General features: G+C 40.2%; 1 protein-coding gene across 1 annotated transcript; it reads right to left on the bottom strand.

Moving 5' to 3' along the window:
* Positions 1-1901: 1901 nt before the first annotated feature.
* LOC125103158 (HLA class II histocompatibility antigen, DR alpha chain) lies at positions 1902-9839 on the bottom strand. The gene is made up of 5 exons (XM_047735004.1): positions 9673-9839; positions 4179-4424; positions 3435-3716; positions 2964-3128; positions 1902-2324 (listed from the first exon to the last, which is right to left on the bottom strand). The coding sequence occupies exons 1-4, from the start codon at positions 9752-9754 to the stop codon at positions 2974-2976; spliced, it is 765 nt and encodes a 254-aa protein (XP_047590960.1). The 5' UTR covers positions 9755-9839; the 3' UTR covers positions 1902-2324; positions 2964-2973.
* Between the last annotated feature and the right edge of the window lie 3136 nt (positions 9840-12975).

The raw sequence follows: 12975 nt of genomic DNA, 5'->3' as shown, positions 1-12975 counted from the left end.
TCAGGCTTCATCTTTATATTCTTAATATGTCAAACTATATTAGATTTTCATATGTTGAACCAATATTGCACTCATGGCATAAAGCCTATTTTGTCATGATGTACTTACTATTCTTTTCTATGTACTGTAGGTTTAATTTGCTAATATTTTATTAAATATTGTATATATGCTCAGTAAGGAAAAAAAAAAAAAGGTGTTTGCACCTCACTGTTCATGTCATCTTTACCTCTCCAAGTTCAGTGAGACCATCTGCTATACTGCTAATGGCTGTGAGGGTTTGAGACCCTTGAGTGAACACTATCAGGAGAATACTGGGGGCAGAAGTATGCTTCTTAGTCAGGACTCCCATGAACCAGACCAATTCTTATTAGTGTGTTTGAGCCAAAAGGTTTGTTTGTTAATTTCTTGTATTTGAGTCTCTATAATATCAGCCAGTGTGGATCCAGGAGCAGCAGGAGGTATTTGGTATGGCATAGACTCCTTCTTTGGCCACCAAGTGATCTACAGCAATTTTATTACCTGAGACCACCTTATCCACTCAAAACAATCCTTATGCCAGAATGGTATACTTTGGGATGACATATTCTGTTATCCTTCATAGTCCTCTTGCTTTGGTTTGTGCCTTTCTGAGATTTTTTTATTATCCAGGAGTAAAAATTTTGAGAAAAAATAATGAAATTTATAAATATTTTTGTTCTCTAAGCATGGTACTTAATTACTCTTCTTGCATTTGTCCTTTAATTCTTATAATAATTCAGTGCAGTAAAAACTACCATCAGTATTTTCATGAAAGGAATCAGGTAGTAGAGTTAAATTAGGTATCACCGAATACACAGTAGTAAATGTAGAATAAGATGAAGCCCAATTTGACGCCCATTCAACAGCCTTTATTGGCCATTCTACAAAACTGTCAGGATAATTGATCTTCAAGGTTTGGGTTAAGCTCTGGTAATCAGTTAAAAATAAATATCAAGTAATAGTTTCACAGAAAAATGGACAACAGCCCACTATGTTGCAAACATTTTTTCATTCAATTTTAATGTTATATTCCACCCAACGTCCCACTTTTTACTTGATTTTTCTTCTCAGGGATACACATTCAGTTCAAGGTTATTTCAGGAATAAGTCAGACCATTCTTCTGTTAATGAAAAGGTATCAAAGACCATGTTAATAAAATGGGTAATGATGATCCACAGTGTCCAATCTTATTTTTCAATAAACCTGGAGTGGGTGCCACTGATATGTAAATCCTGTAACATATATGAATTCTCCTCTCTTCTGCTCCCCTCTCCACTCCCATTTGTTCCCCATTATTGGTTTCATTCAAAATTTTAGGCTAAACACCGGGCTTTGTCATTCATTCTATCAAATATCCAGATATATCATTGACTTGAGGGGCAAGAACCAAAACCAGATTCTGAAACCATTCCTAAGTAGAGCTCTCTCAAAAAACAAACTCTACTCTAGGGTTTTAGGGTTTTCCAAAGGGGGGCTGGACCATAACAATTCGATTACTTGCAGATGCTCTGAATGAGGCATGGCCTTAATGAACATAGGTATTTCTTTTTTTGGGGGGGGATATTTATTATTTATTTATTTATTTATTTATTTATTATTTAGAAAGCATGAGCAGGGGAGGGTAGAGGGAGAAAATTTCAAGCAGACTCAGATCTGAGTGCAGAATCTGCATGGGGCTTGATCTCACTATGCTGAGATCATGACCTGAACCAAAATCAGGAGTCAAACATTTAACTGACTGAGCCCCTCCAGGTGCCCCGAACCTAGATATTTCTGATTGCTTACTGAACTTATTACATACATTCAACATTCACACATTTCAGGGTGAAAGAATCACATATATGCCTTAGTCCCTGTGAAGAACTGGCTTAGACACCAAAACTTCATCTCAGACCCATCAAATAGTTTATTGTTTTCAAAATATCACAATCACAGTTCGAAGAAACCCAAGCAATAAGTGTAGAAGGGATGTCTGTATTGAACATTCACAAGGTTCCATAGCAGAGACAGGATCCTATGGGGAGGGGTGGGGTGGTCTATTCCAGAAGCATTACCTGGTGATATTAAAATGATGGTAGAAAATGGTAGCAAACAGACCCAAGAAGTGGCAACAAACAAGGAATAACTAGATATCAGAATCTGGACAGAGAAGGAAGGCATCATTATTTTTAGAATAGCTAACAGTCTGGACAATGTAGAAGAATGGTTGTCTTCAGCGAGGTAAATGGTTGGAATATTGCCAGCTTTACAAAGCTATTGATGCACAGATTTCTTCTTTGATGTTCTCTCTAGGAAACATCATTGCCTGTAGTGGGAAACACATAGATACTAAAGAGTTAAGATGATTATTTTAAGACTTGGGAAAAGTCTCTAAATATTCATCTGACCTCTGCCTAGAAAATACAACCTTTCCACATGAATTGCATCCCCTACTCTCCATGTGAGTATGAATGAGCAGACCATGACTTAACCTTCTCTTAGAAGTTCTAGCCACTTTTCAGATTGGAGAAGCAAAAACAGGACTTGACCTTCAAGGAATTTTTCATTTCATGCACTGAATCTGCCCTAAACCCAAGTGAGTCAAATTCTGGTAATATTTTGTAATTGAAGGGCTGCCTCTGGAATTACAAACCGGGAAGTGCCCACATCTTTTGTAGATCATCTGATTCAATAGTCTGATGTGAAGCAATGACCTTAGGTAGTGGAAATAATTTCCAAGACTGAAGTTGTGGTGTAAGTTCATATGTATGGGAAAGAATATGGGACCTAAAAGCTTTGGGATACCAGATGACTCCAATGTCTGATTCTGCCCTAGCAAAGATAAATCAAGAGTCATGATCTTACTATCACTTTCCTTTAAGGATATCACACATCCTTCTTCCCACTCTGTTTCCTTCCTTTGGGTAATTCCATCCATGTTTTCCTCTGACCACATCAAACCCACCTGTAGTGCTTCACAGAGGCCCTCGGCGTTCACCAGCATTGGCCTTGCGCATGCCCTTGATGATGAAGATGGTCCCGACAATAATACCCACCAAACCCACAACCAAGCCCAGGGCACACACCACATTCTCGGTTGTCTCTGGGAGAGGGGTTGGTGGTTCAAACTCTGGGGAAAAATAATACAGACCATAGTATGGAAGTAATGACTGTGGTATGGAGTAGCACTTAGAACCAAATGTAGAGTACATAGTCAAAAGAATAGTCATTCATCAATTAAATAAGAGGAAGACAGAATGATGTCTTAGGGGAACACAGATTAAAAAGCAGGAGAGCTGAATAATGGGAGAAGACAAGGAATAGAAGTTATAGCAATTGTTATGGACAAGTTAGGGGACTCTGGGTCCTAAAGCATCAGACCCATGCGTCACAGGAGGAAATCATAAAAGAAAGGAGAACGAAGAACGGTCCATACCCCAGTGCTTGAGAAGAGGCTCCTCCAAACCCCAGTGCTCCACCTTGCAGTCATAGACATCATTGGCTGAGGGCAGGAAGGGGAGATAGTGGAATTTGCGGAAAAGGTGGTCTTCCCTAGGCAGGAAGACTGTCTCGGACACTCCTGTGGTGACAGGGTTTCCATTTCGAAGCCACGTGACATTGATCACTGGTGGGGAGAACTTGTCGATGAAGCAGATGAGGGTGTTGGGCTTTCCCAGTTCCACAGGACTGTTTGAGAGCACAGTCACCTCTGGAGGTACTGGGGACAGAGGACAACAATTAGCCTTCCCTGCTTAGGTTAGCCCCTCTCCCTCCCACTGAAGCAGAAAAAGCAGTGGAAACTCTGCCCTGAGAATCTGCGCCATCCATGGTCTCAGAGGCCTATCTCTGATGCTCTCTCGCATGAACTGGAACCACTGTTATGGTATTAGAGATAGAAGGATATTTTAGGAACTGGAGATCATTTCATTCCTGGTTCTCCCAGCATCTATTAGGGGCAATGACTCTGTGAGTGACTGTTGGTGGCAGGGACAAGATGTGAGCCCATCAGGAAAGGAACAAACCCATGTAAAGTTCTTGAGTGTGCGACATGACAAGTAGGCACTTGCTTATGGAGAGGCTAGGCCCCTGGGAGGAGAAGTCAGTTATAATAACGTAACACAACCAGCTGAAGCATCTATTTCCAAGTTAGGATTCCCTAGTCTAGGAGTGCAGGAGGTACCGTTGGTGTTTGCGGTGTGGTTGGAGCGCTTTATCATGATGTCCAGGTTAGCTTTGTCCACAGCTATGTTGGCCAAGGCACCCTGCGCCTCAAAGCTGGCAAAGCGTCCAAACTCTTCCAGCCGCCACACTGTCTCCTTCTTTTCCATATCCACGTGGAAAATCTCATCGCCATCGAAGTCAAACATAAACTCGCCTGATTGGTCAGGTTTCAGACAGAACTCAGCCTGGATGATCACATGGTCCTCTGAAAAGGCCAGAAGGAGAGTTAGGATGAAAACCAGGAAGGGAGAGGAAGAAGAACCCAGGATGTGAGACAAACATGTAGGTAGGGGAAGTGGAAGGGGATTGCCCATATGGAGTGGAAGAGTGATGGAGAGCAGGGATAAGCTGGAAAACGAGGCTCAGGTGCAGGATATCCATGTTGAACAGAGCTGGGGCGGAGGGGGGAAGTAATGGGGTGGAGTTAGGGTGGACTGAAGGAAATGGGGTCTGAAAAATCCCAGAGTCTTTTGAAGCTGTTGTTACGTTTCATGTTACTAGCTGAGAAATGCTTCCCTCTTTGGAAATCCAGCAGCAGCTCCTAAAAGAGTATTGCTCATTCACTGTATTTTCCCAGATATTAAATACAGTTAAACAAGAATTCTAGGGCATCTCTCAGAGCACTGTAATATTTTTTTTTAATTTTTTTATTTTTTCAGCATAACAGTATTCATTATTTTTGCACCACACCCAGTGCTCCATGCAATCTGTGCCCTCTACAATACCCACCACCTGGTGCCGCCAACCTCCCACCACCCACCCCTTCAAAATTCTCAGATCGTTTTTCAGAGTCCATAGTCTCTCATGGTTCTCCCCTTCCAATTTCCCTCAACTCCCTTCTCCTCTCCATCTCCCCTTGTCCTCCATGCATTTGTTATGCTCCACAAATAAGTGAAACCATATGATAATTGACTCTCTCTGCTTGACTTATTTCACTCAGCATAATCTCTTCCAGTCCCGTCCATGTTGCTACAAAACTTGGATTTCATCCTTTCTTTCTTTTTTTTTTTTTACAGCTTTATAAACATATATTTTTATCCCCAGGGGTACAGGTCTGCGAATCGCCAGGTTTACACACTTCACAGCACTCACCATAGCACATACCCTCCCCAATATCAATAACCCCACCCCTCTCCCAACCCCCTCCCCCCATCAACCCTCAGTTTGTTTAGTGAGATTAAGAGTCATTTATGGTTTGTCTCCCTCCCAATCCCATCTTGTTTCATTTACTCTTCTCCTACCCCCTCAACCCCCCATGTTGCATCTCCTCTCCCTCATATCAGGGAGATCATATGATAGTTGTCTTTCTCCGATTGACTTATTTCGCTAAGCATGATACCCTCTAGTTCCATCCACGTCATCGCAAATGGCAAGATTTCATTTCTTTTGATGGCTGCATAGTATTCCATTGTGTATATATACCACATCTTCTTTATCCATTCGTCTGTAAATGGACATCTAGGTTCTTTCCATAGTTTGGCTATTGTAGACATTGCTGCTATAAACATTCGGGTGCATGTGCCCCTTCGGATCACTACGTTTGTATCTTTAGGGTAAATACCCAGCAGTGCAATTGCTGGGTCATAGGGTAGTTCTATTTTCAACATTTTGAGGAACCTCCATGCTGTTTTCCAGAGTGGTTGCACCAGCTTGCATTCCCACCAACAATGTAGGAGGGTTCCCCTTTCTCCGCATCCTCGCCAGCATCTGTCATTTCCTGACTTGTTAATTTTAGCCATTCTGACTGGTGTGAGGTGATATCTCATGGTGGTTTTGATTTGTATTTCCCTGATGCCGAGTGATATGGAGCACTTTTTCATGTGTCTGTTGGCCATCTGGATGTCTTCTTTGCAGAACAAATCAACGAAACTAGGAGCTGGTTCTTTGAAAGAATTAATAAGATTGATAAACCCGTGGCCAGACTTATCAAAAAGAAAAGAGAAAGGACCCAAATAAATAAAATCATGAATGAAAGAGGAGAGATCACAACGAACACCAAAGAAATACAGACAATTATAAGAACATACTATGAGCAACTCTACGCCAACAAATTTGACAATCTGGAAGAAATGGATGCATTCCTAGAGACATATAAACTACCACAACTGAACCAGGAAGAAATAGAAAGCCTGAACAGACCCATAACCAGTAAGGAGATTGAAACAGTCATCAAAAATCTCCAAACAAACAAAAGCCCAGGGCCAGACGGCTTCCCGGGGGAATTCTACCAAACATTTAAAGAAGAACTAATTCTTATTCTCCTGAAACTGTTCCAAAAAATAGAAATAGAAGGAAAACTTCCAAACTCATTTTATGAGGCCAGCATCACCTTGATCCCAAAACCAGACAAGGATCCCAACAAAAAAGAGAACTACAGACCAATATCCTTGATGAACACAGATGCAAAAATTCTCGCCAAAATACTAGCCAATAGGATTCAACAGTACATTAAAAGGATTATTCACCACGACCAAGTGGGATTTATTCCAGGGCTGCAAGGTTGGTTCAACATCCGCAAATCAATCAATGTGATACAACACATTAATAAAAGAAAGAACAAGAACCATATGATACTCTCCATAGATGCTGAAAAAGCATTTGACAAAGTACAGCATCCCTTCCTGATCAAAACTCTTCAAAGTGTAGGGATAGACGGCACATACCTCAATATTATCAAAGCCATCTATGAAAAACCCACCACAAATATCATTCTCAATGGAGAAAAACTGAAAGCTTTTCCGCTAAGGTCAGGAACACGGCAGGGATGTCCGTTATCACCACTGCTATTCAACATAGTACTAGAAGTCCTAGCCTCAGCAATCAGACAACAAAAGGAAATTAAAGGCATCCAAATCGGCAAAGAAGAAGTCAAACTATCACTCTTCGCAGATGATATGATACTCTATGTGGAAAACCCAAAAGACTCCACTCCAAAACTGCTAGAACTTGTACAGGAATTCAGTAAAGTGTCAGGATATAAAATCAATGCACAGAAATCAGTTGCATTTCTCTACACCAACAACAAGACAGAAGAAAGAGAAATTAAGGATCCATCCCATTTACAATTGCACCCAAAACTCTAAGATACCTAGGAATAAACCTAACCAAAGAGACTAAGAATCTATACACAGAAAACTATAAAGTACTCATGAAAGAAATTGAGGAAGACACAAAGAAATGGAAAAATGTTCCATGCTCCTGGATTGGAAGAATAAATATTGTGAAAATGTCTATGCTACCTAAAGCAATCTACACATTTAATGCAATTCCTATCAAAGTACCATGCATTTTTTTCAAAGAAATGGAACAAATAATCCTAAAATTTATATGGAACCAGAAAAGACCTCGAATAGCCAAAGGAATATTGAAAAAGAAAGCCAAAGTTGGTGGCATCACAATTCCGGACTTCAAGCTCTATTACAAAGCTGTCATTATCAAGACAGCATGGTACTGGCACAAAAACAGACACATAGATCAATGGAACAGAATAGAGAGCCCAGAAATGGACTCTCAACTCTATGGTCAACTCATCTTCGACAAAGCAGGAAAGAATGTCCAATGGAACAAAGACAGCCTCTTCAATAAATGGTTTTGGGAAAATTGGACAGCCACATGCAGAAAAATGAAATTGGATCATTTCCTTACACCACACACGAAAATAGACTCAAAATGGATGAAGGATCTCAATGTGAGAAAGGAATCCATCAAAATCCTCGAGGAGAACACAGGCAGCAACCTCTTCGACGTCAGCCGCAGCAACATCTTCCTAGGAACATCACCAAAGGCAAGGGAAGCAAGGGCAAAAATGAACTTTTGGGATTTTATCAAGATCAAAAGCTTTTGCACAGCAAAGGAAACAGTGAACAAAACCAAAAGACAACTGACAGAATGGGAGAAGATATTTGCAAATGACATATCTGATAAAGGGCTAGTGTCCAAAATCTATAAAGAACTTAGCAAACTCAACACCCAAAGAACAAATAATCCAATCAAGAAATGGGCAGAGGACATGAACAGAGCACTGTAATATTAAGAGGAGGGAAACACTGTTTTAAAGTCTGGGTTCTGAGCTCTGGATTTACTTAAATCTTTAATTCTTATTTAGGTATTTATTTACTTATCTTGTGTTCTTGAATTTATTATTTTATCTTCTTATATTGTTTTCCTGTTATATTGTTATATTTCCTATTATATCCTTTCATGGTTTTCCTTCTACCTTGGATTTATCTTTAGAATTAAATGAGGGCTACCTGTGTGGCTCAGTCAGTTAAATGTCCAACTCTTGATTTCAGCTAAGTTCATAATCTCAGCGTACTGAGATCAAGCCCCAAGTTAGTCTCCACCCTGAGTGTGTAGCCTGCCTCATTACCTCTCTCCTTTCCTTGCCCCTCCCCACCCTGCTTGTGCATTCATGCTGTCTCTTAAAAAGAATTAAATGAGATGAGGTAAGTAATTTCTTAGTATATCACCAGGCTTATAATCAGCATTTTATGTTCAAAACTGCTTTGTATTTAAGGAACAGAGCCATCTCTCGCTTCCCCTTCCACCCTAAGAGAAGAGCCTCTATTTTTTCAGGTATGCGTTCCCATTTGTGGCTTTTTCTAGGCAACAGAAACCTACAATTGCTATCATGGGTTTTGGAACTGGATTATTACATACCTATTTTCAGTGTACCTGACAACTTTGTGGGGTTCAGTTTGGTCTAGGTAAAGATACTTTTTCACAATATATCTTCACAGCAATAAACAGTTGCTCTGAAGATAGCAGAGAATAATAATAGAATCTCCATCCTCACTCACAGTTCTATTTTTTTGAGAAAATCACTAAGTAGCAGTGACCATAGATCATAGATTCACTGAAGTGGTGAAGGAGATATTCTCCCAAGAGGAAGTAAATTAAATGCAATTGGTATCAACATACCTGCCCTTGCCCTCTGTTGGGTAGAATGTTGCTTTTGGTAATTTCCCTTTCTGGAGATCTTCAATACAATGTCTGTGCTTAAAATATGTTGACAGGATTCACTTGCCAAAAAATAACTACCATATATTTGGCTAAGAACTAGTTGCAAGGGCTTCTCAAATTTTTTCTCATTGAATTCCCACAAAATGATGTGAGATTTCAAAATTTACAAATTTTCCAGAAAAAGAAATTAAAGCACAGAAAATAGCTGTTAATGCCTCTCAGAAAACATTTCTACTTTAAGTTAACTTTTCTCAAAGTCAATGGTATTAATCAATACCATTTTCCCCTCTTAACTAAACGTGACTGACTTCAATTTATGAAAAGAGCAGAAATCCTCCAAACTACATTTTAAAAAATACTTTCAGATTTAGACTACATGATGCCTGCCACAATTTTCCTTCACTCCAAAGACTGTCTTGCAAATATTTACAGTTTATTTCTCCAATACTCTCATAGATTATATCCCAAGTTTTGCTTTGCTCAGGACTTACCTTTGATAGTCCATGATTCTTGGGGACCCATCAGTAAAGTCATGATGAAAAATCCTAGTACTGGGACTCCATTTGTGGCCATTTTCTTCTTTGGAGATTTGTTGGGGCTCAGAAGAGCTTAAGAGTAGGGTAGAACTGACAAGAATAAAAGAAAAGAGAATATAGGGTATGGTAGGGCCTGATTGATCAAAATTCAAATAGGTTCAGCTGAAGCCAATCAGAAAAAGTTTTGAGATGACACATCTGTTGCTAAGGGAAGAGCTCTTGTAAAGGGTCAGTAAAGGAAACACTTCATACATTAGATAAATAAGTAAAGTTCTTAATCAATCAATGAATGAATTAAAACAAAAATAAATCACACACAACCAAACAGAAACAGCAAAAAATCAAGTTTTTGAAAATAACATTCACCCACGGACTGTTTGATTCCAATCCAGGTTCTAGAAAGGGATGTACTTGAAGCACATTAGTGAGAATAAAATCAATAGAAACACCCTACATGACAGTTAGTGACCAATTATGCCCTTGTAATGTGACAACTGAGGAGTTTATTTAAGGGACAACAAATCATCTAAAGAAAAGTTAAATTGTCATGCTATGGAGAATGTCTTATTCTTGGCAGCAGCAGATGACAGAGTTTCGTGCCAGAAAATTCTTAACACTCTAGGTTTGTCTTCCAGTGTCCTAGACTCCCAGATGGCCGAATCAGCCCAAGAGCTGGGCATCCCTGGCACTGTGCTATATTGAGAGAACAATAGAGGAGAAACTCTGAATGCCAACACTCCTAAAGCTGGAGAAAGATGGTAGAGATGCCATCGGTAGTGTTTACTGGAAACAGTGGACTACAATCCCTACCATCTTAAAAATGACCAGAGATTGGGGGAGACTGCTGGGGACCCTTATCTGAGGACTCAGATCGATGAATAGGGTGGACTAAATTGGGCAGAGCTCACTTTACTGGGAAGGTTAAGATAATAACCTGCAGGAGGGCTTTCTCATAACCTTCCTCATGTCACAACGTTATGAAAGCTTTCATGTCATTAATTATTGAAGTTTCAATCCTAAGAATTTATTCTAATGTTCACCATTGAGAAAACTGAAAGTTAAGATACTCTGACCCTCATGTTTCTGAAGGTACAGTGCAGTAGAAAGGAACGTAGACAGGCCTGGAATCTGAATACTTCCAATGAAGAGAGACCTGGCAGCGAGGCAGCCCATGAGATGATGAGTTCACTGTTTAATATCAGTCACGACACATATGCTCAGGGTGGATTTTCTGTGCTCTTTTGCTGAGATCTTATCCTGCTCCACAGCTCCCCTCACAAATCATGAGGGGAAAAAAACTCTACACATTACCGATTATCTGATCACCTCTAAGAGCTTTGAAGATTCTCTGACACTGACTTCTAGATCACTTGGAAGAGACCCACGCAGCACAGTTTTGCCCTAAAATTGTTAAGGAATACACTTCTTAGAGACAAAGTGTGGGGCAGATGAGAGTTCTACAGTAACACTTCCTGCTGAGAGTCTGGTCCTATGATTTAGGCTTGCCGTCTCCTCTTTCATAGGAAAAAACAAGTATAATTTCTCTATGCTTGCCCTTTGCTTGTTACTATACTGCTTGGTTCTTATAAGTGGCTCATTGAATATATGGTAAACTCAGAGACATTTTACAGAAGAATATTTTACTTGTCATAACAGCACCTTCAACCCAAGGTGTTGCTCAGCAACTTATGATATGGCTTAGTTTTAAAACACTGATTGGTTCTCCTCATGAGATTACCAAATTTGGGAATCTTTAGAAAATACTTTCATTTCCCTTTCCCTGTGACAGGAGAGAAGTTCCTATCCAGACACTGCTCGTGGTCTCCTGTTCCTATACTCTAGCTTCCTACATCTGAGGGGATTTCTGAGGGCACCTGAGTGAGGTCTTCTCATTGACATCAAATGGTGAGGAGCCACTGCCTTAGTCAGAGTTTAGTCTGAGAATAGAAGGTCCTATAGACCTCTAAGCAGAATTCTTTACTACAATCTGTCTATATTACAGGGAATTATACCTTTAAAGTGTTAGAAAGCTGGAGGAGCACAGGTGAGTGCAGAACCTTAACTCCAAGAGGTCAGGAGTCTGTAGGAAGGCACTACCGACATCACAGCTCCTCTAGAGCCCCAGGGAAAGGACTGTGTTGGCAACCCAAGGCTGCTGCCAAGAGTCCTTTCTGTGACACCCTTATGTCCACTGCATGAGATGGCTTCAGCCTACCTGCCACCTCCCAAATCTCATAATACTTTCACTGGTAGTGTGTAGGCCACGTCCGGATCCTGAGCAAGAGAATCTGGGGAATGTAATACTCTTAGACTCTATTCCCTGTGGTGGAGACAAGACATAAAAGCTAATGGGAATTTTTGAAATTATTAAATGCAAATATGTATACCTCACTCTTGCTCCTCCCACAGTACCAAACCTAGAACCAGAGGGGTATTTATGGGTGATAGGTTAAGCCTTGGAAATGAGATAGCTTTCACATGGAACCTAAAGCCACAAGTGTGCATGTATGTATGTATGTGTGTTGGGGCAGGGGGAAGTTGGTAATTTGGAATCTACATTTCAGAATATTTTCCTGTTAGCCGACCACAGGTTCCATTGTTATGATCTGAGCAACTATAGTCAGGCTGTTTTATAACTCCCCAAGTTTTTTGTCTGTTTTAAAAGGCACAAGCTGAATTCAATAACTGAGACATTGTGAAGGAATAGATCAGGTTGGAAAATCACCACAGAAGGCCAAGAGCTGTTGCTTCCAATAGCTGTCCCCATCTGGCCAATTAATGGTTTGACTCACTCACTCAGCACCAGTTCCTGTATTTTTACACATACTGGAGACTTGTTTTCAGGGTCACTTCTAACTCCACATATCATCTTTGGGGCTCCAAATCCAGCACAAATACAGGACATTCCATTTGCAATGCAAATGCTGTTTTGCAATGCAAAGTTTTCATCTTCTGAAAATGTGCCTGCTCTCACCTGTGAATCCTCTTTTCAGCTATTCTTCCAGAAATAGGGAGACAGAGTCAAGACATGTAAGACAGAGTCAAGAAATGGTAATAGAGTATATATAATATATATTATATATATAATACAATAGAGCATAATATAGTAATATTATACTCTATTGCATGAGGTCTAAAGTGCAGAATCTCATCTAGGTCTGAATGATTTTATAGAACACAGATGATGTGGTTGCATGCATACACCTATATTGTATGCATCTGTTTGGAGGTGAGGAGAGCTGGAAAAGTCTGCATTTT

The sequence above is a fragment of the Lutra lutra genome, chromosome 6 (assembly GCF_902655055.1).
Source record: "Lutra lutra chromosome 6, mLutLut1.2, whole genome shotgun sequence".
Taxonomy (NCBI): Eukaryota; Metazoa; Chordata; class Mammalia; order Carnivora; family Mustelidae; genus Lutra; species Lutra lutra.
The sequence above is the reverse complement of the archived record's forward strand: the minus strand, read 5'-3'. Positions and strand labels throughout refer to the sequence as shown.

Coding starts and splice junctions, on each gene's coding strand:
- LOC125103158 (XM_047735004.1), bottom strand. CDS start 9,754: ATGGCCACAAATGGAGTCCCAGTACTAGGATTTTTCATCATGACTTTA. Junction 4,425..9,672: donor AGAATCATGGACTATCAAAG/GTAAGTCCTGAG, acceptor TGGCCTTTTCAG/AGGACCATGTGATCATCCAG. Junction 3,129..3,434: donor GCCTCTTCTCAAGCACTGGG/GTATGGACCGTT, acceptor ATTTTTCCCCAG/AGTTTGAACCACCAACCCCT.